The sequence below is a fragment of the Equus przewalskii genome, chromosome 20, assembly GCF_037783145.1.
Source record: "Equus przewalskii isolate Varuska chromosome 20, EquPr2, whole genome shotgun sequence".
NCBI lineage: Eukaryota > Metazoa > Chordata > Mammalia > Perissodactyla > Equidae > Equus > Equus przewalskii.
The window spans coordinates 51,400,777-51,424,438 of NC_091850.1; the positions used below are offsets into that span (position 1 = coordinate 51,400,777).

Below are 23,662 nucleotides of genomic sequence, written 5' to 3' on the forward strand. Positions count from 1 at the left end.
CTTACACAGAGGAAACTTCTGGAGAGCTTTCTTTTACCATTTAGTTTTCCTACTCTCATGATATAAATAGATATTTGCATATATTGAATTCATTAAAAGAATCTTTGCTTGATTAACTATTGTAAGTCTATTATATTTTTTTATTTAGAACAGAATGTCCAACTTTTAAAGAACGAACAAATCATCACTCATGCTATTTTTGTGAGCTCCAATTACTAATCTCCTGCAGTGACGCTCTTCATTAGGCATTAAGACTTGACAGTGATTCCTATGGTGTCCCTCCTTTTCCGCTGATCTTGGATCCATCATTGTTGACTTCTCCTTAAAGGAGCCAGAGTACACATTCACAGCATGGTCTTCATCGCAATCTTTGAAAATACGTAGTGATCCCAACCCTTCTAACTAAAAGACTTAGAAAATATTGCAGGCTTGCTGATTTGAGGGTTATTGATATATTTTTTCTGAAGTTGATTTTCATTTCCTATTTAAAAGCATCTCTAAGCATCATGGTAAAAACTGTAGCATCCTGATATATCTTGCCCTGGAATTTCTTAATGAAGCATAACATCTGAGCTTCACGAGAATTTAAGTCATCAATATGATACAATGTGGTGCAAACAATTAAAGCAATTCTTGAACTTCATTCTGATGGATTTGAATGGCAAAAAGTGGAGGGAGCCCTTTGATGAAATCTTGACTCTTCATTTTCTTACCTTTCAAGCAAAGCAAAAGCGCTGTCTTCTACATCATCCAATCTTTCACCAATGAGTGCTGAGGAAAAGGCGGTAACCAACACCTCCGTAAGCTATGCCCTCTCTATCAGGGGAGTGATACCAAAGAGAAAATTCATCATTAAGTATAATTCACCACTTAATAAAAGGGAAAAAAAGTGGTGAGCAAGAATGATGTAATTTATGACTTCTTCGTCAAGGAAAAGATACTAAAGAAAAAAACTACCTAAGCAATTATTTAATAAAATAGAAAAAAGTGGACACACCAAAAACATATTTGAGTGGGTGGAAGGAAAGTTTAATTAAAAATTTTTGAGGATGCAAAAGTCCGAATGGGAATAGCACATCTATCTGAACCAAAATGTACATATGTGTGATGTACGTTTGTGTGTTGTGTGTGATGTTGTTGTGTGATGTAAAACATGTGATGTTGCACGTTTCTCATGTTCTGCTGTCTCTGTTGGGTGCACCACCCTACTTGAAGGTCACGGATGTCATTTATACCAAAACTTGCTGCTTTCATTCTTTGGGAATTGTAGTGAGAAAGTCTCCATGGCTCAAACCCTTCTTGAGCTCTTTACGCCCAATTTGGTTTCATCAAGAGGCATATACTGTTGACCTGCCTCAGCTTGGACTCAACCATCAACTCAGATGAAGACAACTGGGGGAAACGATGAGTCTTGTAATATGAGCAGCCAGGATCACCTTGTACCGCCCATTCCTCAGGTGAAAAGTAAACTTCTGAACTTGTGAGATGGGGCTGGCAAAAAGAGTGTTTGGAACAACTCCCCACCAAGTGTTTCAGCAGACAAAGCAGAACGTGCTCTGTTCAACCTGTTTGCCTCAAGGAAGAACGAAGCCTATTGTGGAGGGAACTCAGGAGATGGCATGGCTTGCTTCAAACACTCCTTCTTGCCTCTGTGCGGTCAATGGCTCCGTCAGGATGGCAGCTGATTTCTGTTGCTTAATGTTAGTCCATGAGAGTTATGACAGTTCAATGGCAAGACCAGCTACTGACCACTTTCTGAACAGGATATCACTTTGGATGCTGGAAAGATTGTTTCTTAAATTTGGCAAGGGATCAAGTAAGACTTCTGTCAAAGGAACTAAGACACAGAGAAATTAAGAAATTTGACCAAGGTCACAGTAAAATATAATATAAACAGGATTCACCCCAGGTGCTGAGTCCACCCTTTTCTCAGCCACTCCACTACAGAACAAAAAGAAACTCATAGATTTAACATTGTGGCTGCCTGTGTGAGAGATGTTTCATATAACTTCCTAACATTGGCATGGATGATACAGTGCTTATCATGGCAACATATTGCCTAATGATAAAATTAGATAAATCTTTGATATTGTATTATGCATACTGATTTAACTAGTTATAAAGAACAACATAGTTAACTAAAAAAAAAAAGTCCCTCATGACTGGGAAAATCTCTAGCTAACCTATCCTCAGAGATCACTCCAAAAAAAACCCACGCAGAACCAACATGAGAGGCAGAAAAAGTCATGCTTACTAGCCAAGTGATCTTGGACAAGTAATTTGGACAGTTCCTTCATTTGGTTGAAATGGGAAGAAGGATTCACATCATGGAGTTGATATAGGAATAAAGACAGAATGGCAGGCTGAATAACGGCCCTGCAAAGATGTCCCTGTCCTAATTCCTGGAACCTGTGACTATGTCATCTTACATAGCAAAGCAAGACCTTTGCAGATATGACTAAATTAGGCCCTTGAGATGGGGAGGTTATCCTTATGAGAGGCAGGTAGGAGGGTTAGAGTTAGAGAGAGGGAAGAAGATGCAACAGTTGAATCAGAGGTGAGAAAGAGCTAGAGACAGAGCGAGAGACAGACATTGGATGACTCTATGTTGCTGAATTTGAGGATGGAGGAAGGGGCTAGGAGCAAAGGAATGCAGGCAGCCTCTAGAAGTTTGAAAAGGCAAGCAAACAGATTCTCCCCTTAAAGCTGCCAGAAGGCGCGAGCCCTGCCCAAACCTTGACCTTGGCCCATGAGACTGAGTTTGGACTTCTGATCTCCAGAACTGTACAATAAAAAATCTGTTCCAAGTCACCACGTTCGTGGTAATTTTTACAGCAGCAACAGGAAACTGATATAAGACTCTATGTAAAAGTACTAATAGATTATCTGGCACATTATGAGGACTCAAAGAAATATTAGTTCCTTCTTTTCTCCTTTTTCCTCATGAAAAGGACCAAATTTTAGCAGCCCAAATCTAAAACAACTTCAAAAACATTTTACCTGGGAACACAAATTATTTATGCAACACATTTAGTAATGCCATAATATTACCTGCTCTCATATTAGAATAGAGATGGGTACTTTCACTATCCACCCAACCATGGGCACAGAAGGACCACTTGATCCACTGAAGTCGGCAGAGAGGACAAACAATCTGGCCCCCAAGGAAGCCTACCGCTTCACTAAACCCCAACAGTGGGATGCAGATCCAGGTAGAGCACGGGGTCTGTGCCTCGCTTGACAAGTACTTTCTGCTGCAATGCATATTCTCTCATATTCAACCCACAGTACAGTTCCAGATGAACGTAGAATGTAAAATTATTTGAATTACATTACTTTAAAACAGAGACAACACATAAATTGAAGTGGGTTTATTTTCTCTGTATTAAAAAGTAAAGGGTTTTTACTTCTACAGAGATAAGATTTATTTCAACTGCCTAGGCAGTTAGGAGAGATGCTTCTTGTTGTGCTCTGAATCCAGCTCCCATCAATTCCTGAGAGTCTATTACATACTCCAGGGAGAAACACTGTTTTCTCAGGTTTGATAAAGAACCTTCTGTTGCACGGACATGGTGCTCAAGAAATGGCTGCGGTGTTTACTGCAGGCTGTGAAACTTAAGACAAAAGTCAAAACTCATCAAGAACACTTTCAATCCCCAAAGGTGGCTTCAGAGCTAATGCAATGTGTTAGTTTTCTCACTTAGGAAAAAAAAAATCAGGATTTTTATTGTTTATACAATGAGGGCATTTTTAGGGCAAGAACAGAACTTTGAGAATCTCTGCTAACATTTCTCATTCTCTCCTCTCCCCAAATCTTATAGCACAAATAGCCACTTTATTAAAATACAGCTTTAATCTCTAGAAATTCATCTCATTTGCATCTAGGAAAAAGTACCACAAAATTTGAATAAAAGAAAGTATGGAGTTGAGCAATTTGGGGAAGATTTCAAAATCCCTAAGCTCTTCCCAATAGTATCAACTATTTATAGCTCCCAGTGGGATTGCAGAAGGGGCAGCCTCCTGGGCTCTCTGGACATTGCCTTCCTTTCCCAGGATTAAGGACAGCAGGGGGGTGAAGCTGTGAAACAAGGTCAAGTAACTGTTCAAGATGGCGGCTGCTCAACCACTGGGAGTGTCAACCCACTCTGAGACAACTGCTGATACATAACATTAAAATGGATGGTACTGATTTTATTCAATGAGCAGCCAAAACAAATAGTTTTGGAGCTGCTCAGCATACACCTTCACCCCTGAATGAGGCCCTTTGAAGGACACTGCTGTTTGCCATAACGAGAGTGGATGAAGCAAAGATGGCTTGTGGTGAAGGGTGGGCAGGCAGTGACACGTGGAATCCTTGGACTTTAATTTGGTCTGTGGCCCACCAGGCCACATACTCTCAGGAACTATTCTTCTGTATGAAGGACATATAGATTGCCATTGGCCAATTTTTATTTGTTTCCTTATATCTATCAGATCATATCTTATTTATTTTATTAACTAAGAGAATTTTTCATTCCCATTTATTTACATGCTGGTCAGAAAATAGTACAAGCATTCATTCTAATTTAGGAACATATTTTCTAAACAAGAAAAGTACTACATTCTGGGCACCAGACCCTGGGCATTGCCTCCTAATTTTAGTGGCAAAATACGTTTGTGGTGTCAAATTATATTCTATTAAACATCTTTAGTATAAGGTCTTATTTTTCTTCAAAGTGTCCCTTTTCTCTTTCTTTATTTTAAAAAGGCTCATTGGCTCTTTTTTTTAACTAGCACACGCCCTTCAAATCCCTCCCACAATGGTCTCAGAAAGTCTCCAGCACAAGGGATGCCTCACTTTCCTGGTTCTTAAGCTACGTAAGGTCAAAGTGTGACCTGTCTGACCACTTGGACACCACAGATCACTGTGACAAGGGGCAACATCTTGTTCTGGCTGTTCAAGTTCTCTTCAGAGAAGTATGTAGAGCAGATGAAGTCGATAGCCTGACTTATTGCTTTTGTCAAAGCTGGTCCTACAAATATTAGGTTATACAATCTGTCTACATGGAATTTCAGTTCTCCCTAGCCTTGGGGCTATTTGAAGTAGATTCTGGAGGTGATGGAAAAGAAAGGTAATATGTCTGTCAGGACCAACCTGATCTAGTCACTACTATTTGAGAAAGGACAACATCTATCCTAAAACATCTGAACTCTATAGAGAGAACAACCATGAACACTAAATACCGTTTGTTGAAACTGTGGAATTTTCTGGAAGACAGATTTAAAGTATTACTGAACATAAGTATATGAAGATATAATGGGAACAGTCCTCTCTCTTAATGTTGAATCTAGAGTTTTCTATACATAGAGATCAAAGAATTAAACATCCATTACTGAATATCTTTGCTATACATGTTGTAACACAAATGCTTTTTACAAACAATCCATGAGGTCTGCTAATAACACCAGGGAGAAAGCAATGTTTATGGCCATATCCCAGTGCCTAGAATAATGGCTGACGCAAACTCAGTACTCAGTCAACATCTGTTGAATGAATGAATGAACTGAACCCCCTGTTTTCAAAAAGGAATTCCATTACTATTCATCAGTCCATACATAAACAAAAGTCTAGCATCAAAATTGAAAAGACGCTTTTAGCTCTCACCACCATGATATACTTTGAAGAAATTTTATAGAATGGACTAAAAATATAATTTAACAAATAATAATGAATACTATGATAACAAATAATAACAAATAATAATGAAGCATCTATGTGCCAAATACTGGTAACAGTATGGGTAGTGTGATGAATGCTCTTGGAGGGGGAGTGTGATGTTCACAGTCATGCTGTTATCTTTGTAGATGGGAACTGGGGTCCTGGTGATAAATACACAAACCCAAGAAAAACAAAAGTATTCACATGGCTATCCCACCCCGTCACCTGAAGCTAAGCGTGTCAGATTCAGGACCCTTGCACTTGCATGGTTTCCCCTCCAAAGCATATCTGTTTCACCTGCTTTCCACCATCCGTGATGACACCACAGGCTTTGCTTCCCATGTCTCCTTGCTTCATTTCCTATTTGTGCGATGCTTCATTCATCATAACCTGTGGACCTCCCTGATGTACGTTGCTATCCATCACCCACAGCAATCACCGCAGGGCAGCCTCTGACACTACAACTAGTTCCCTGATGGACCCTAGTCCCAACTCCAATCACATCCTTCCAGAACGGTTTGATCATTTCATCCCATGTGGAAAACAGGCACTATACGACGTGTTGTGATGGCAGAGCTGATTTCAGCTGGGGCAAATGCTTGCCACAAACACTAGCACACAGAAATGTGCTTTAACCAAACGTGAGTGTACTAATGAAGCATTATTATTATTTGAATTTCCCCAGCCTCATGTTGACGGGGGCTGTCTGCATGAGGGTGATCCTGTGGTCACTGGGTCTGGATCTGAAGATGCCATCTCTGCTCTTTGGTTTATAACTCCACCAAGCGCACCACGCAAGGAACGGTGGGCGCAGGCAATCAGTTGCTCCGGTTTCTTTCTGATGCCCATGAATGAATGAACTGCATACTGGATATTAACAGTCACTACATCATTTTAGTAATGCCTCACATAATGTGGAAGTAAGATTGAAAACGCATTTTACCTGCTGACGCTTTTCAAATTCTAACTTGATCCGGGACTTGATGCAATTGCACGTGTCCTGATATGTTTGCTGCAGCGCGAGCTCCATGAGGTGCTTATGGTATGCTCCAGCCAGGTTCCCACAGATGAAAATGATCACGTTGGCCAGGATCTAAAGAGACAGAAAGGGACACTCAATAGGGTGAGTGTTTCTAACCCATGAACACAATGGTAACAAAACGCACCTTGGCAACAGTCTTCAAAGAGATGATTCTGCAGGAAGTTAATTTTATTTCTGCTTCCAAACCAACATTTGTATTTACTTAACAGAAAACAGCTATTGCCTTTAGGGAGTCTATCCCTCTCTCGGATCCATGCCCTCTGATAGATGACTATGCAGTCCCTCCCTTGTCTTTGAGCTCAGTCACGTGAGTTGCTGCAGCTAAGGCAATGTGGGTGGGTATAATTGAGTGCCTAGTCCAGGCCAGGCTTAGTAGGCCTGGCAGGTTTTGTGTGGCTCTCTCACGTCTCATCAGGAAGAGAACATGCCCAGGCTAGCCCACTGGTCCCAGCAAGGTGAGAGACTCACGGAGCAGAGACACCTGGCCAACCCACAGTCCACTATCGTGTGCCCCTGAGATTTCACGCTTCTTACACAGCATTATTGTGATACTACCACAGGCTGCCCTCACACCAAAACTGTATTCACTGAGCCTGGAGAAGTGACAGTCCCTATTATTTCTTGTTCATATAGGAATATGATAGTCTTTCAAACAGGTAACTTATTACTCTGTTGATGATAAAAACAATTCATGTTCACAAAAATTTGGGGGTAAAATAGAAAAACAGAAACAAAAACTAAAAAGAACCCAGAAAGAACACTGCTGTCCATATGGCCTTGTCTACCCATTCCGTTTCCCTCCAGATTCTCAAAATTGGTGCCATCCTTTGTTTTGTCAAGACCTCTCTCTTGTTTCAAAAGGTCTGAGTTCATTCTGAATGTGGTGTTTTGCTTTGCTTTTTAAATTGAACATTTAATCAGGTTTTTTTCGGATCACAAAAATTCTGTGGGAACAGGATTTTGAACGCTTACATAATGTTCGGTTCTATGACTATATCAGACTTGAGCTATGTGCATACGATTCCATACTTACTTTGTTAATACTCTGTGCATTTGCATAATGCTACAGTGGTCAGCCTTGTGTATAAAGCTTTGGCTTCATATTTAATCATTTGCTTAAGCTCAATTAGTAAAATACACTGGGTCGAAAGTCATGAATATTTTTAAGTTCTTGAAACATACTGCAAAATTGCTCTGAGGAAATGCTCCATTGATATCCTCACCAACAGTGTATGACAATGGTCTTTTCAGAGTGTGTGCTTATTTAGCATACTTTTACATGGAGCAAGGGGTAATGATAGATAAAATGATCATTACCGACTTCTGCTCTCATGTGTTCAGAGCTAGACCTACAGGTCTGCTAGAGGATGGATGGCTATACCTGGATAGAATGCCCACTGTCCCCCAAACAGGTCGCTGGTGGCTTCAACGATGAAGGCAGGGCATCAGTTTGCAAAGTCCAGTGCTCCTCTCTAAGAGTCTCTAACACAAGTCAGCTTAGCCCATCACCACCTGACGTACGTAGTGAGCACGAGGGGCCAGGACTCGAACTTAGTGGGGGAGATTTCTCTCTGAAGCCTTCAAGGCTCCCTGTGACAGGACCTCCCACAGAATCACACAGTCCTCCCTCTGCACATGTAGTCGTTCCTCCCATTGACAGCAGGACGAATTTATCTGACTGGGGAGGCTGGAGAAGGATCCTGATACCACGCAGCTTAGCCTCGCCTCTGCCCCTCTCAGCGGGGTCTTGCCCCTGAGGAAAGTGGTCACACTCATCTCCTCTATTCTCAGCCAAGCAGAGAGCCCGGTGGACTCATGCGTCTCCGTGCTGCGGGTAGGGAGATGGGTTAATTCAGGGCAACAGTAGTAAGGCCCTTTGGCCCAGACCTAAGCCATATTCTCCAGACAGTTGCAACAGTAACAAAGGTGCTAGTCTGCCCTCTCTCTGGCCTGATGCCCTGGTCCATCTCTTAATAGGTTCTGAACACAGGTGGAAAACAGGGAGGTTGCTTATTAGCCTCCTAAAGCTCTGAGAAACACATCTGGGGGATGGCGGAGCAAAGCACAACAGAGTTAGAAATGGGAACAATGGTCTGATGAGCTTCTTTCTGAGTAAATGCAGGCAACTCTTGGAAGTGGGGGAAAGAGCTGTTTAGTTTATAGAGGGTTTCCAATCGTCCCATCTAACCCACAGCATTGCAGGTGGAGTGTTCCTGAGCTCACTCACATCCTCACAGCACCCCGAGAATGGCCTCCTATCTGTCCATATTTTATCCGCCCTCCAGTAGTACGGATGATGAAAATATTAACTGTGGCTGTTGCTCTGTGTGTATGTGTGTGTGATGCACACAAGTGATGTGTACATGTGTGATATGTGTATATGATTTTTGTGTGCCATATGTCTATGTGTACACGTGATACGGGTGTAAGATCTGTGCGTGGTATGTATGCCGTGTGTGATTTGCATGTGAAGTAAACGCATGTGGTACATATGTGTCTATGATCTGTCTCTATGTGATGGATGTGTGATATGTAGCTATATGTGGTATGTGTTGTGTAATAAGTGTGCAGTAGGTATGTATACTCTGTGTAATTTACATGTGTGATTGCCTGTGACATGTACGTGTGTCATGTATGTGTGTGTCTATGTGGTGTAACATGCATGTGTCATCTGTGTGGGAGGTATGTATGCTTGGGTATAGGTGTGTGCACTGGCCAAGAGTGTGGGAGTGAGGTGGCAGTCTTCAGTGTTCCTTCCAAACATTTCTAAGTGCACAGGGCTCTCCTCCTTCCTGTTGCCATACTCTCACACATCACCTCTGTGAATGCCAATCACGTGAGTGCGTGGGAAATGTGGTGGAAGTCCTGGCTTCTTGTCTGAGGAGGTGCCTCCTCCTGCTGATGGGAGCTAATTTCAGTGCCGTGCCTAATGGTGTGGTTGATTCAGCCCTGCCACACTTCAATTCTGCAAAATGACCATCTACTTTGCTAAAGATTCTCCAAACCTTGTCATTGCTGGATTTGCTTTGAAGGACAGTGCACCAAAAAATGCAGGGAATGAGAAGCATCCACACTAACCAGGCTGCTCAGAGTTAGAACATACTATCGCTATTCTCATTAGATGCAGCTGAAATAATAATAAAAGTAACTTACTGATTATCTCTGAGAGCGTTTCTTTTACTTGTTAAAAAAATGCCTTCAAATAAAAAATGTAAACATTCTAGGAAGTCAGTCTCTCCAAAATAAGAACCAAATGTGAGCAACAGAACTGGATGAAGCCATCACCTGTCCCCTGGCCCCCTCAGCAGGGAGTGTGAATGGGCACTTCTATAACAATACTGAATCCCAACCACTGGGATGGCAGGTACATGCTCCTCCTTTTCTTCCTAGGATCCCACTCCCCAGTTATTTCCCCTGAATTCCCCTGCTTGGGCGCAGAGTGGGAGGTGTGCCCTCATCTGATGGATGGGATGCCCCACTCTACAGGCCCACTATGGGGGTATCTGCAATCCTTGCCATCTCCCGCCCTCTCAACCCCACGGCTGAATCTGTACTGCCCCCAGGAGGGACATGACCACCCCACTCAGGCGGGTCCACCTCAAGCTTTCAGCTCCCACCTGAGCCAGCAAGACAGCAGCTTCTATTTTGCACAATCAGCTCTGTCGGAGGGTCTTCTCTCAACAGAACCACTGGCCCCAAGGGTCAGAGTTCTTCTCTTTATTACCACAGCCTTCTCCTTCCCACACATAGGGGCAGCGAGGGTAACAGGCTGCCTCTGCCTGTACTGGGAACTGCTGCCTCCTCTGCCATCAACACTTGGCCCATGCCATCACTGCCACCTTTAGTAACTGTCACCTAGGACCAGTTATCTCTTCCTCCAGCTCAGTCCAGCATTTGAGCCTCTGTGTTTAAACCCTGTTTGTAGACTGAAGTCAGGTACTCCCTTGACACCACTGGGCCCTGTGACCATCGCCAATGTAGGTGGCCAGGCAGACATTTCTTATCTATTAAGAAGCTCCCCCAACATTCCACAAGGGAAGACTGTCTGCCTGTCTGAGGCAGGAGGAGCTCTCTGGAGAGAAGTATGGCTTCACTCCCAGTGCTGCCTGGTCTCTGCCTGACACAATGTGTTGCAAATTTGTATGGTCATGGCAGTTAAGGAAAGCCTTCTTTTGGTCATTCATTCTGGATGTTGCCTTGCTTCAAACAACATGCAATTTGAATACTTCCTGGCCATGGATAACTGGAAAGAATGGATTTACATTTTTATTTGGACATGCAAAGGAAAATGCTGAAGAAATAAACAACTAAGGGTTTTAATGTCAAAACTATGTTATATTTTTTCTGATGGAAAAATTAATCAAAATTCCAAGCATTTTTCTGACACCTGGTTTCATCCTGAAATATTATACTCTAAGATTAACAGAATTGGCCCTGGTATTTTAATAACCACACAAATTTACAAATATAATCAATGTCTTAAAGCATTTTTCTTTCAAAAGGGTACATTCATGTAACGACTTTGTATGAAACCTAGGGCACCAAGGAACTGATTCTGTTAAGGTTTTCTTTTCAAAAATAATATCAAAGCATTTTATTTTCTAGGAGACTGTTAGGCAGAGCCCATGATAAAAAACCGTATTTTCACAATGTTGGGTGTGTTTTATCACGTCATACTTTCTTGATGTCTTCTTTCATCTTCTTGCTTCATTTAGCTACTCTCACATCTGTCAGAAAACAGGAGAGGAAACTTGGCCTCTCACGATACGTCTTGGAAGAAAACAGATCGTCTGAGATAATAACAGCATCAAAGTTTACCCTGAAGATTGAAACCCGGCCTTGAAACCAAGCACGGCCCGTGACCCAGGATCTGTGCAAACCCGGCTGTGCTAAGAAGTCGTCACAGAGCCTGGTCCTCTTGCCACTCCCCACGTCTCTGTCTGCACTTCATGTGAGTGTGGGGTGACTTGTCAACACTTCTCCGTGATTCACAGGAGATGCATAATTAACAAATCCCGTGCTGGCGGGAAGGCCGCTATCTATCAGCAAATGGCGGTTTTGCTTCTTTCACGGTGATCACCATTGCTCTTCCAAACATATCTTGTATCCTTTCCTCCTTGCAAGAGTCCAAAAAGTCAAACAATCAAGAGGATGGACATGTTTTATTATTTCATTTTATAGGCAAAGAAACAAAGGACTAAAAAATTAAGAGACTTGAGAGGGCAGGCCCCCAGCCAGGCTAGGCTCTCAGGATTGTCCCTGTACCAGCCCACACAGCTCTAATCCACACAGGGTCAGGTCAGTTTCCTCCAGTGTGATCTGACCCTCTAATAGGGTGTGGGGAGGTATTTCTGAGGAATCTCTAAAGAGTCATGTGTTACATTGTAAGAAGCGAATATTTTTGTCCTTTATAAAGCATTTGTATCTTATGCTATGAAGCGCTTCCATCATTGAAAGTTATTTTAAGGGGCTGTGTTTTGGAGACCACACGTCCATGGAGCATTTAACTGGTGATGTGTGTCTGTGCAGGTTCACAGGAAAGTAACAGAGGATTAAGCAGCTCCTAATTGGATCATGTGACCAAGGGCAAATGGCCTGAGGATTATTTCACCTGGGCAGAGAACATTTAAAGGTGAGAGTTCGCTGTCTTTAAACATATGAGGAATTATCACGTGGTTTAGGTGACCACTCAGATCCCTTTGACTCTGAGATACTACGCATTTTAAAGAGTTCAATCTTCCCATTCTTAATCTTGTATTAGCCGCTGCACCCTACAACATCTGCAGAGGACAGCAGGCACACACATGCACATGGAGGGTAGAGCGTGGCTCCTGGTAATGAGCAGAACCATCACTTAATGACCTGACTCACTTAATAATGTGATTTATCTATGAACTGCCTGCACAGGGTCAGAGAAGAAAGCATATCACAGCATTTGAAACAGGTCATCAACCTAAAACAAAGCAGATCATAAATATGCAAAAACACCAATTATAAGTCAAAGGAAAATGAAAGGGAATACAAGAACTTGATGAAGAGAGCTGTAAATGAATATTCAGCAAGCTCCTTGCATCTCATAAGCATCAGATGGGTTTAAATAAAACAATGCTTGGGGGAGAAAATGATCTGTAGTTTTCCTAAGTGAGCTCTCAAACAGTGCTGCAGAGAATCCTAATCCCATCTCCTTAGCATTTCTTGCAACTCTCTAAGCATTAAATTTGCTGTATGTCCTGGCCTTAGGATTCCTTCTTTTTATTAGTTATTTAGTGAAGATTATAAACACTGTTTTGGCGGGTAACATCCAATAATTCTTAGGTCATGTGTTAGAATTTTCTTCCAATTTAAAATCCCTCCAAAGGAGGAGGAGAGGAGTCAGAAAGTGTTATGGACTGAATGTTTGTGTTCTCCCAAATTCAAATGTTGAAGCCACAACCCCCAAGGTGGTGGTATTAGGAGGCAGGACCTTTGAAAGATATTTAGGTTCAGATAAGGCCATGAGTATGGAGCCCCCATGATGGAATTAATGTCCTTATAAGGAGAGAAAAAGACCAGAGCTTTCTCTCTCTCAGCCGTGTGAGGACACAGCAAGAAGGGCTCATCTGCAAACTAGTCCTCACCAGGAACTCAATCAGCAGGCACCTTGATCTTGGACTTCCCAGACTCAAGAATTACGAGAAGCAAATGTTTGTTGTTTAAGCCACCCAGTCTGTGGTGTTTCATTATGTCAATCGTAGCAGACTAAGACAGAAAAGTATAAAGAAAATGGAAAGACCAATTACCTCAACAACTGGTGTTCTTAGGGCTTTGGGTTAAAGACTGTAATTGAAAACTGGGAGTCAAATGGAATTTGTTTTCCTATGGAAATAGCCACTATGATTATATTATTTTCATTATTCTCTTTTATATTACATGTTATTATATTATATGTGCTGTTATTACTTTTGAACAGCATACATCATGATATTTTTCCAGTTATATTTAGGCTGAAGGAATGGCTACAGAATCATACCCATCCATAGGGTTCAAGGCCAGTATAATGGCTAGATAAAATTGGAGGGAGGAAGTTTGGAGAGCCATCTGCTCCTCTCAGGAGTGCTCCACCAGCTCATCACAAGCCATTTGGGAGAGATGAGCCTAGAAGATATTCAAGATCTTGACAGAAGTTCCTCCCACAAAGTAAGTCATTGAGAACACAGCTTCCTTAGAAGAACGGAAAGCTGAATTCACCACACAGAACCCCGAACTTGCACTTCTTAGCTCAGTGATTACAAATTTGAAACTGATGGGGAGAAGGTTGGCTTGATTAACAGTTTATAATAACAGAAAAGACAAAACAGATTTTCTAATACTCAGAACTCTGTGGAAGAAGACTACACAAGCCTCATTCCATCAAGATATAGCTCACTTTGCTTTCTGCAGAAGAGGGTACCATCACTCTGTTCATTCTTTTATCCATTCTATGCATGACTTTAAGCACAGGGAACAATCTTAGCTTTCAGAGTTTAGCTCCTCTCCACCATAGAAAGAGAGGAGACTAAACAAATGAGCTGTATGGGAAGTTACAAAGATAAAAAAGGAAAATGAATATTTTAATCAAGTTCTATGATGAAATAACATTAAAGAGTCATAAGGAACCTTGCAAGTCTCAAAGGGAGATTTCTTAGGCCTTTAAGATAGACGGGAACTGCCATCATCATAACTCATGTTCCATTTCTCTCGCATCCAAAATGGAGCCAGTCACTTACTTTTTATTGCTGTCCTATACTGCAGGCCATTTCTCCAAAGCAATACCATCAGACATTTCTCTTCCCACTCCCTTCAGTTTCAACAGTTTCAAAGCCCAATTTCAAGGGCACCTGTGATTACAGGCTACTTAGTTAGTCTTTGCCCAGTCTGAATGCCATGTCCTGCCCCACAGCCTGTTGGCACAGGGACGTTTGGATGATTACATCTGATATTCTGTCAATCAACCAATCAATGATTAACTGAGCTTTATATCTCTACTAATACCCAACAGAAGCCATTATCTCCTTGGTCTTTGTGAGTCCAGATAGATAATGAGGGTTAATTATCCCAAAGGGGTTCCACGCTGCTTTCTTCAGAAACTCAAGGGACCAGGTGGTCCTGGATTGTCCCAGGGGCTTAGTGATGCTGGTGTCTGTGCCTTCCCAAACCCTCTCTCCCATACACAATGATATATACACAACAGGAGGATCCGTTTGAAACTTTGTGCCTCAAGGCTTTCAAAAAACTTTAGAAACATGTAATTATATACTAACTCCAACCCAAATTTTACTAATCTTAAGTGAGCTCTCCCCTAAGGATCTGCACTAAGAAACATACAATTTGCCTAGTTCTGGTGATTTCAGTGGACTTAAAAGTGAAAAAAAAAAAAAAAAAGAAAAGAAATTTTAAGACTTTAATGTAGACTTCACATTAATTAATCTGAATCAATAAAATTTAGCTTCATATAAACACCATAGATAATTCTCTTCATTCACCATCACTTTATAGGTGACACATTTGATCCACATCTACTCATTTAAAAATTTTAAAGCCAAGAGGTGTTCAGATTCAGTTAAACATGACGAAGGCTATCAGACACTCCAACTTGTCAGCTAAGTTTTAGATGAAATGATACGCCACTTCACGGTGACCATGTGAGATGAATATTTCTCTTCAACTAACATAGCATAAAAGACGGGAGGCACGCCCTTTATGGGTACCTGGGGTACATCTGCCCTGTTACCCCACCAGCAACGGGCACTGTGACCTACTTGTAATCCGTTTATAATCTATACAATAGTAGATAAATTTAGAATTAAACCAAGCATAGTGTACTCTGCTGACTATGACTAAGAGGACACCTTATGAGGTTAATGGACCTAAATGTAGATATCAAATGTAACATAACAAAAGAGAAACAAATTTGCTGAGGGGTGTAGGAATAACAACACAGAGACAGCATGGTCAATCTTGGGCATGAACTCAAACATGGTATTAGTAAGTGCATTCATAGAGAGGCGACAGATTGCAAATTCCTGGGAAAACAGTCACAGACTCCGAGTATAAGAGAGAAGCAGCGAGTGCTCTGATTTGCAAGGTCTACTTTGAATTGGAATATCCTTTTTAATCAAGGCAAAAAATGTTCCACAAAGTCACACTGTGATTAAGCAAGATAAACAACTGCTTGGATGCATAACTGCAACCTTTTGCGACTAGGATACCAAAAAAATTTCCTATTACAAACTAGACGTTAGATGTTTCATTAATGATACTAATTATGAGAGGGGATGCTTGCCAGCAGCTTCCCTTTCAATAGACGAAAAGGCTGAAATGTACTGAAAGTAGTGTCTCCCCAGAGTGTTCTCTTGGGTTCCCGCCACCATCTTCGTTCCTCTCCTACTGTATGGGAAGTGATTTAATGAGTGTCTCATCTCAGTTCATGTTACACCATCAGCAGCAGTATGTGGCATTTCTGCAAAAGAGCTACCAGCCCTCAATTTTTAAGGAATGCAGTTTTTAACCTTTAAGTGGAGTCTCTGGTAATTTATAAATAATCTGCCTTTAAAACTTAATATCATGTTGAGTTTTATGGACTGAATTGTGTCCCCCTAAAATTCCATTCCAAACTGTGCAAAGACAAGTTTTAAACTCTTTGACACCAGAATCTGATTTCAGGGCAATTTCAACCAGAGACTACACATTCGTTTGGCCCAAATCACCAACGGGCATCTCATGTTCTCCCCAACAGCCATGACTCCAGCAGCTCTTTGAGTCAGCAGCATTCAATGACCATAATCAAAGGGGATGGGCTTTGCTACACATGTTTTAACCAGCTTAGGTGGCCATAACAAAATACCACAGCCTGCGTGGCTTAAACGATAGAAATTTATTTGCTCTGCGTCCTAGAGGCTGGATGTCCAAGACCAAGGTGTCAGCAGGGTTCATTTCTCCTGAGGCGTCTCTCCTTGGCTCACAGATAGTCTTCTTCCGGCTGTGTCCTTGCTTGGTCTTTCCTCTATGCAAGCTCGTGTGCCCCTGGTGTTTCTCTGTGTTCTAACCTCTTTTTCTTATGGGGACACCAGTCAGTGCGCATTAGGGTCCATCCTAATGGCCTCCTTTTAACTTAATCACCTCTTCAAATGCCTTATCTCCAAATACAGTCACATTCTGAGATGGTGGAGGTTGGAGCTTCAACATAGGAATTTGAGGGGGCACCATTCAGTCCATAACACCATGATACTGAGTTTTAAAGGCATATTACTTATAAATTACTACAGAATCCATGTAAAGGTTAAAACCTACATTGCTTAGAAATTTGGGGTTGCTGATCCTTTTGTAGAAATGCCACATACTACTGATGATAGTTTAATATGAACTAAGAGGAGACATTCATTAAATCACTTCATTCACTCAATAAATCTTTACTGAGCATTCATTTAAGATCAACTAAGTTCTGTGCCCCACCTTCTCCAAGAAATCAACTTCACTGGAATGAACGCAATAAAACAAGTCAACAATAAAATCAGCAAAGCAAGTGAACAGACATAGGTAGGCACAGCAGGCTGTGCATGAGCTGAAGAGGTAAGAGTTCAGTTGTAGCTATCAGGTTCTCGGGTGATCTGCAAACACATTCTGCTACCAGGGGTCCTCATTAGGAAGCTGTCTTTATGAGAATGCTTGTGGCTGAAGGAAGACTACTAATAAACTGAGCATACAACCACCACCATTATTATAAAATTTTACTTGCAAAAACTAAAACCACTAACACAGATGTTCCCAAATTTTCTTGTTTCACAATGTTGTTAATGTCTCATTAATATTTTCATAGCCCTCCTAGGCCAAAGGAAATACCTAACAGTCTTGTTTATTAAGTAGTAAGGTCCAAACAACTTAAGGATTGTGCTCTAACAACTTAGCAGTTGATGGAATTTAAAAAAAGCCCAACATATATATTGAAATAAAATACAATATTTCTATTGCATTCTTAAATAGCCACAAATAGTGACTTACTGTGGGCCCTTGGCAGCCAAGGTGCCCTTTGAGCACTGTGTGACTTCCCGAACCTTGGATTTTGGTTCAGCACCAGCACTCGCATCTTCTGTTCTGTCTTGATTTCTGCATGGCACCAGTCTTTTGTCATAACATCTGCCAAAAACCCAGCTTTACAACAAAAGGAATGCAGTGCCATCTAATGTTGAAACCATGAACTTCCTTGAGATCGTGGTCTGCAGGGTATCTGGCAGATGTCAAGTGTTACTGTGTTTCCCTTGAAAATTTAAAATATTCTGGGGTGTCCCCAGCAGTGCCTTAGCACACAGTTTGGAAACCACATCACTAATAGAATACAGTTTCAACAAAATAAATAAATATATTAATTAAATAAATAGAATGAAAAGTGTTATTAAAACTATGATGGACATCCTATCTATTTTCTCCTTTGTAAATTCTGAGACAGTATACTCAATTAGACCAAAAATATATGAGACATGCTGGCAGCTTACACAGAGGTGTTTGTTTCTGCTAAATAAAGCCAACCTGAAAGTATTATTGTGCAGACTTTTAGAGATTATAGCTCAGAGTAGCGATGGATTTAACCTGATGGGTTGAAGTCTTCTATGCATTATTATGGATAGCAGGTACTTCATCCGCAAACCCACTTGCCTTCATCTGAGACAAGAAGCAGCAATCTTCTCATGAGTCGGTGAGTCCAGTTTTGGTCAGGGTCTCATCCAAAAAAGATGGCATATACGAAAGAGGTAAAGTCTCATGAAATGACAATTTATGAAGGGTTCCAGATGGTGGGCTTCACATATAATTTTTCAGCTTAAAAAAAAAAGAGATAAAGCCCCAATCCTCATTTGGGACTGTCATACTCACATTTTAAAACTCTCGAGTGTTCTCAAGTCTAAATGCATTTCTGTGATGAATTACCATGCTTCCTGATGGTGTGAAGTATTGTAAGCCAGGAATATAACAGAAATCCATCCAAGGCTACTAGAACTCCAAAGAACAAGTAGATTAAGTTAAAAACACTCACTTCCATTTTCTAGGGGACATATTACATAAACGAACCTGCCCACTAAAAAATCCAGAATAAAATTATTAGATGAGCAGTCCAGAGGTACTAATAGTTTAAGGATCATAATGAAGAGTGGAAATCCTAGCTGACAATTAATGAAGTGCCTTTTATTTTGTATCATATAAAAATCAGGCATTAACCCCTTGAAGCAATATTTACTATCTCATAATTTATTTTAACAATTAGAGAAATATTTCAATGCCTTTCTTTATGATTTAACATGGCTATTTGGAATATGGGACTAAACAGAAGCAGCAAAAATGTTTATTGAATGTGTAAAAGAGAGAGTAGTCTGAGAAATTATCTTTCCACTAGAAAGGAGGAGAGGTGGGTGAAGCCGAGCTGTCACGGTCAGGCGGTCCTGAAGGTTGTTTTCCTCCTACCAGGAAAATTGAAATGCCGAGCCTGCAACAGGGAACAGTTTTCACACCTCAAGGGTTTCTATCGGCAATCACTGCAATGAAAGAGGCTGATGAGAATAATCCGTGCCCAGCATCAGAACCACATGGGAGAAGAACTGAAATGGAGGAAACAGTTTGCTTTTGGAATATGCATTTAGAGATTGCTTTTTTAGATGAAATTTGACAACCAGATTCCACTACTTGTAAGAAAAACTCTTTTTAACCTCTATGCATAAGAAAACCACGAGACCTGGACCATCACCTTGATCATCAATTGTCTCCAAGCAATAGGGACTCCAGGCTCTAGTTCATTCCCTAAGACTTCTATGTCATCAATCTCTCCCTCTGTGAATCAGTCCCAGCAACAAGCAAGCCTGCTCCTAAAGAAGCAGTACCCTCCCCTAACTCACACAACACCTCCTTCTTCTCCGTCTCTCATTTCCCCCTGGGAGAAAAACCTCAAAGGCTTAAGTATAAGCTCTTCCTATTTCTTTGACCCCTGACTACATTCAAACTATGTAGCAACCCCAAGATGCCACCAAAACTACTCTTGTCAAGGTTACCAGTCACCTTCAACTTTGCCAAACCCATCAACTCCTTTCTGCGCTCCCCACCCTGACTCTTGAGCAGCATCCTCAGCAGCAGCTGGTCACTTTCTCCTGCTGAGAATCCTGACCTCTCGAAGCTCCCTTGGCTCTAGGCTCCATGGGGTCTGTCCATCCTGCCAACTCCACTGGCTCATATTCAAATGGTGTACTCTCCAGGGCTCTGCCTAGGTCCCCTTTTCTTTAAATCCTCCCAATTTCTCCCTCGAAGGGTCATCTGTACGCTTGGCTTCTTCAATACCATCTAAATAGCACCAATTCTCAAAGGTATACCTCTACCCCAGATCTTCCTTCTGACGTCCAGACTCAGAAGAGTTGGCATCTCCAGGTTAATGTCTCATGGACTTATCCTACTCTGAACTCTTTATACGTCCTGCCCCCTCTGCATCTTCAACTTCCATTATTTCCTCCAATATCACTTGCCCAAAAAAATGTAATAGTTTGCATGTATTCATCTGCTTATTGTCTGTCTCTCCTGCTATGTTCCATGAGGACAGGGACCCCACCTGTTTTAGCCCCTTATGTAAATATTGGGTAATTCATATAGGGTCTATCGTGATGTGTACTTGGTAAATATTCTTTGAATGAAGGAATATAATCCCTCATATCCACGTGATTCACTACGTCAGAATTGGAGAGAGTCTAGTTCACATACTGAATAAAAATATATTCTTTTATTCACCAAATATTAGTGAGAGCCTACCACGTCATAGGAACTGTTCAAGGCACAGGGACTATAATTTTAAGTAAACAAAAAAAGCAAAAATCCTTGCTCCCATGGGGCTTACATTTAAATAGGATTTTTGGCCTTGGATCAATCCATTTCATTTTTCTGCCTTTTGTATTTGGGGAGAAAGCTTCATAGTTGTTTTATAAGATGTTATCACTAAGATCAGGGCTATGCTTTGATATACACCTGATGTTCTGTCAGTAAATCCATGCAAATAATACCTGGGAGAGACATGAAGAATTTAGACCCAAAATTCTCCTTTCAGAGTTATCCTGAAAAGGTTTCAGATATATGTTTCATAACCTGAAAGAGAATGAAACTCCCTAGGCTGGCCAGAATTGACTCTGATCTGTTGGATAAACTAAAACATCTAAAGAAAAGATACGTGCAAAAAAAGAGGGAGGCTGAGTGGGTGGTGAAGATTTTAATTCTGGAAGCAAAGAAAAAGGCCAGTCTCTGAGGAAAACAGCACTGTCTGGCAGAGAAGGCGTCCTGTCAGCTGGTTCTGGTACCTGGCCTGCCCGGCTGGCCAGGGCTCCCCTCTGGTGGAAGCCCACGCTTAAGGCTTCTGAAATTGATGCCTTAAACCAGCATTCTCCAAGGGGGTCATGTCAACTCCAACAGGGCAAAGATTGGGGAAAGCAAAAAAAACTACTTTCGTAATGCATAGTACACAGATACTGTCACCCATACACATCCCTGGCACACGGACAAGTATTCCTAACAGAAAAACTTAGCTTTGGCCCACACCTGACAGCTTCCTTTGAGAGGTTTTTCAGCTGAGCTGGGAACTGCAAACTGCTCTAAACCAGCCTTCACCGGACGAGGAGCGCAGCGCCTGCCCGCACAGCACAGAGGGACGTGGAGGTGACCTGGAGCTGCCTCTGCTTCCTTACCTTACTACAGTCGCCCCAGCTCTGCACACCGGTGCGTAAAGGCATTCAGAGGACTACCGTGCACCAACTATTCCTGGAAGTCACTGCCCCTTTCCAGGAACGTGATGAAGCCATGGCCTCTTGCCCTTTAAAAGTTCCCCCTTTCCCCGTCTTGGGGAGAAGGTGTCTTAGAGCAGGGGTTCTGCCTCCTCCATCCCTTGATCAACGAATAAAGTTTCTGCTCTGCTATTCCGAACCTGGTCTTATTCTACTGGCGCGAGTGAACTGGGGCTGAGGACCCACTTGCGGTCACCGGTCCCATAGGGATCAGTAACAATACACATTCACCACCTAAACAGATATGCAGTGTACCTGTGGCATTAAAATCTCATGGGGGTCGCCTAGGGGAAAAAAGTCTAAAAAGACTCCTGAAGAGAGCAGTAATGGAGAAAGGTTGAGAAGCATTGCCTCAAACATTAAATCCCCACGCCTCTCTGCTGTCGCCACGCTCACGGGTGACCTTTGGATAAGGTGGCGTCTTGCACACAGAGAGAAGGTGAGAGGCAGTTTATACAACTACGTGGTCTCCCCAACAGTCATATTCCTTGTGATGAATTAGGCAATTAGCATTCTGGGTTTCAATATCATTCTTTTTCACTTTTGTTAGAGCAAGTCAGCCTCCCCAGTTTGGTAAAGTCTGGATTACTAACAAAATCACACTTCAGGGTTCCGGCGACAGAGGGCCACTCCCTGCAGAGGAGTGAATGCTCCCACGTGCATGGACGCTACCTGTGTAGACGGGCTTTTCCCAGGAGACGCATCTCTGTCTGATTACATCCTTCTTCAGATTAAGACCAATTCATTTATGACTCCATCCGCCACAGATTTAAATATACCCTTCTTAACCTATTTATCTTTCCCATTGGTAATGTACATAAATTACGCTCAATTCTGCACATCTGCAATTTTGCCATCTTTGGCAACCATAACGAATCTAATGAAAACATCGCCATCAAATACAAATGCAAATTTCATGCACAAACTATGCTCTGTTTAGGGAACCAAGGATTTGCAGCTTAAAGCACACTGTCGATTGTAAGCACCATAGAAATACAGCTTGTGACTCGTCACCAGCAACTTCTTCGCCAAGGTCTTTTCCTCACAAGAGCTCACTGCACCACGTTCCGAAACAGGCTGTGCATGAGAATCACCTGACATTTTAAAACACTATGTATGTGCCAGGAGCCCACTCCTGGAGAGTCACTAGGCTATTATTTTTTAAGATAAGTCTCCCCACATGAATATGGTGTGCACTACCACTGGAGATACTGATGTTAGGTACTAAGAAGATGACTAACCTTGAATGCTGCCAGAACAAAGAAACAATTCAGGTGGAGAGAAGAGCAGAGAATTTATAAGGGATTGAACAATGGCTAATGCTAATGACGATGCGCTCCCTCCATATGAGGCAGGCTTTGCTATTCAAACCAAAACTGTGAGGTGTGCCTTAATTATTTAAACCAAAGGGAAGACATCCTTCCACTCATTTAGGAGGGCTCCTGCATTGAGGAGGGCTTGGGGGGAGGTGAACAGGGCAGTAAGAGGACTAGAAAATTAACTTGGGGAAAGTTAATCGTCCACTGAGGTCCAGTGGTAGGGTATGGTGAGGCGAGCGATGGAATGACGCAATGAGATTAGTAAGAGACAAGCCAAGACCAACCTCAGGTACACACATCTGAACAGACAAATGGAGTTTCAGAGGACTGGCAACAACTGTGAACTGAGACTGGGGCAGGGATGGTAGACAGCATGTACACGGTGTGACTCCAAAGAGCTACTCCAGGGCTGACAGGTTCCCTGTAACTTCTAAAGGATATTTAAAAATGTACTCTTTCAGGATTGTAGAGCTCTGACCTACAGTAGGAGCGCATACATTCCTTTGAAAGCAGATAGCAAACATTCAGCAGTTTCCACGACAAATTGAAAACAGAAACCATCAAGTTCCAGCTAGTTAATAAATTAGCATTCTAAAGTTGTAGGTCATTTCTTCTTCCTTCCTTAGAGCAAGTCAGCATCCCAGGCCTGACAGCGTTTGCATCAGCAAGTCTGATAAAGTCTGGATTAAGAAGGGGTTACTCTTCAGAGCCTGAAACAATGTCCCAGGTGGAGCCATCCTTAATATAAAAAGTCACATTTAAATAATCATTGACCAAATCTAGATTTAAA

The 23,662-nt window shown here is 41.9% G+C and overlaps 1 protein-coding gene across 3 annotated transcripts in view; it reads right to left on the reverse strand.

The window, feature by feature from the left end:
• ADCY2 (adenylate cyclase 2) overlaps positions 1-23,662 on the reverse strand; it is a 404,137-nt gene that overhangs the window by 183,996 nt on the left and 196,479 nt on the right. For all 3 annotated transcript variants that reach the window (XM_070587228.1, XM_070587227.1, XM_070587229.1), the window contains exon 4: positions 6,642-6,791. In XM_070587228.1, the coding sequence (XP_070443329.1) occupies positions 6,642-6,791 (150 nt within the window). The remainder of the gene's footprint in view (positions 1-6,641; positions 6,792-23,662) is intronic.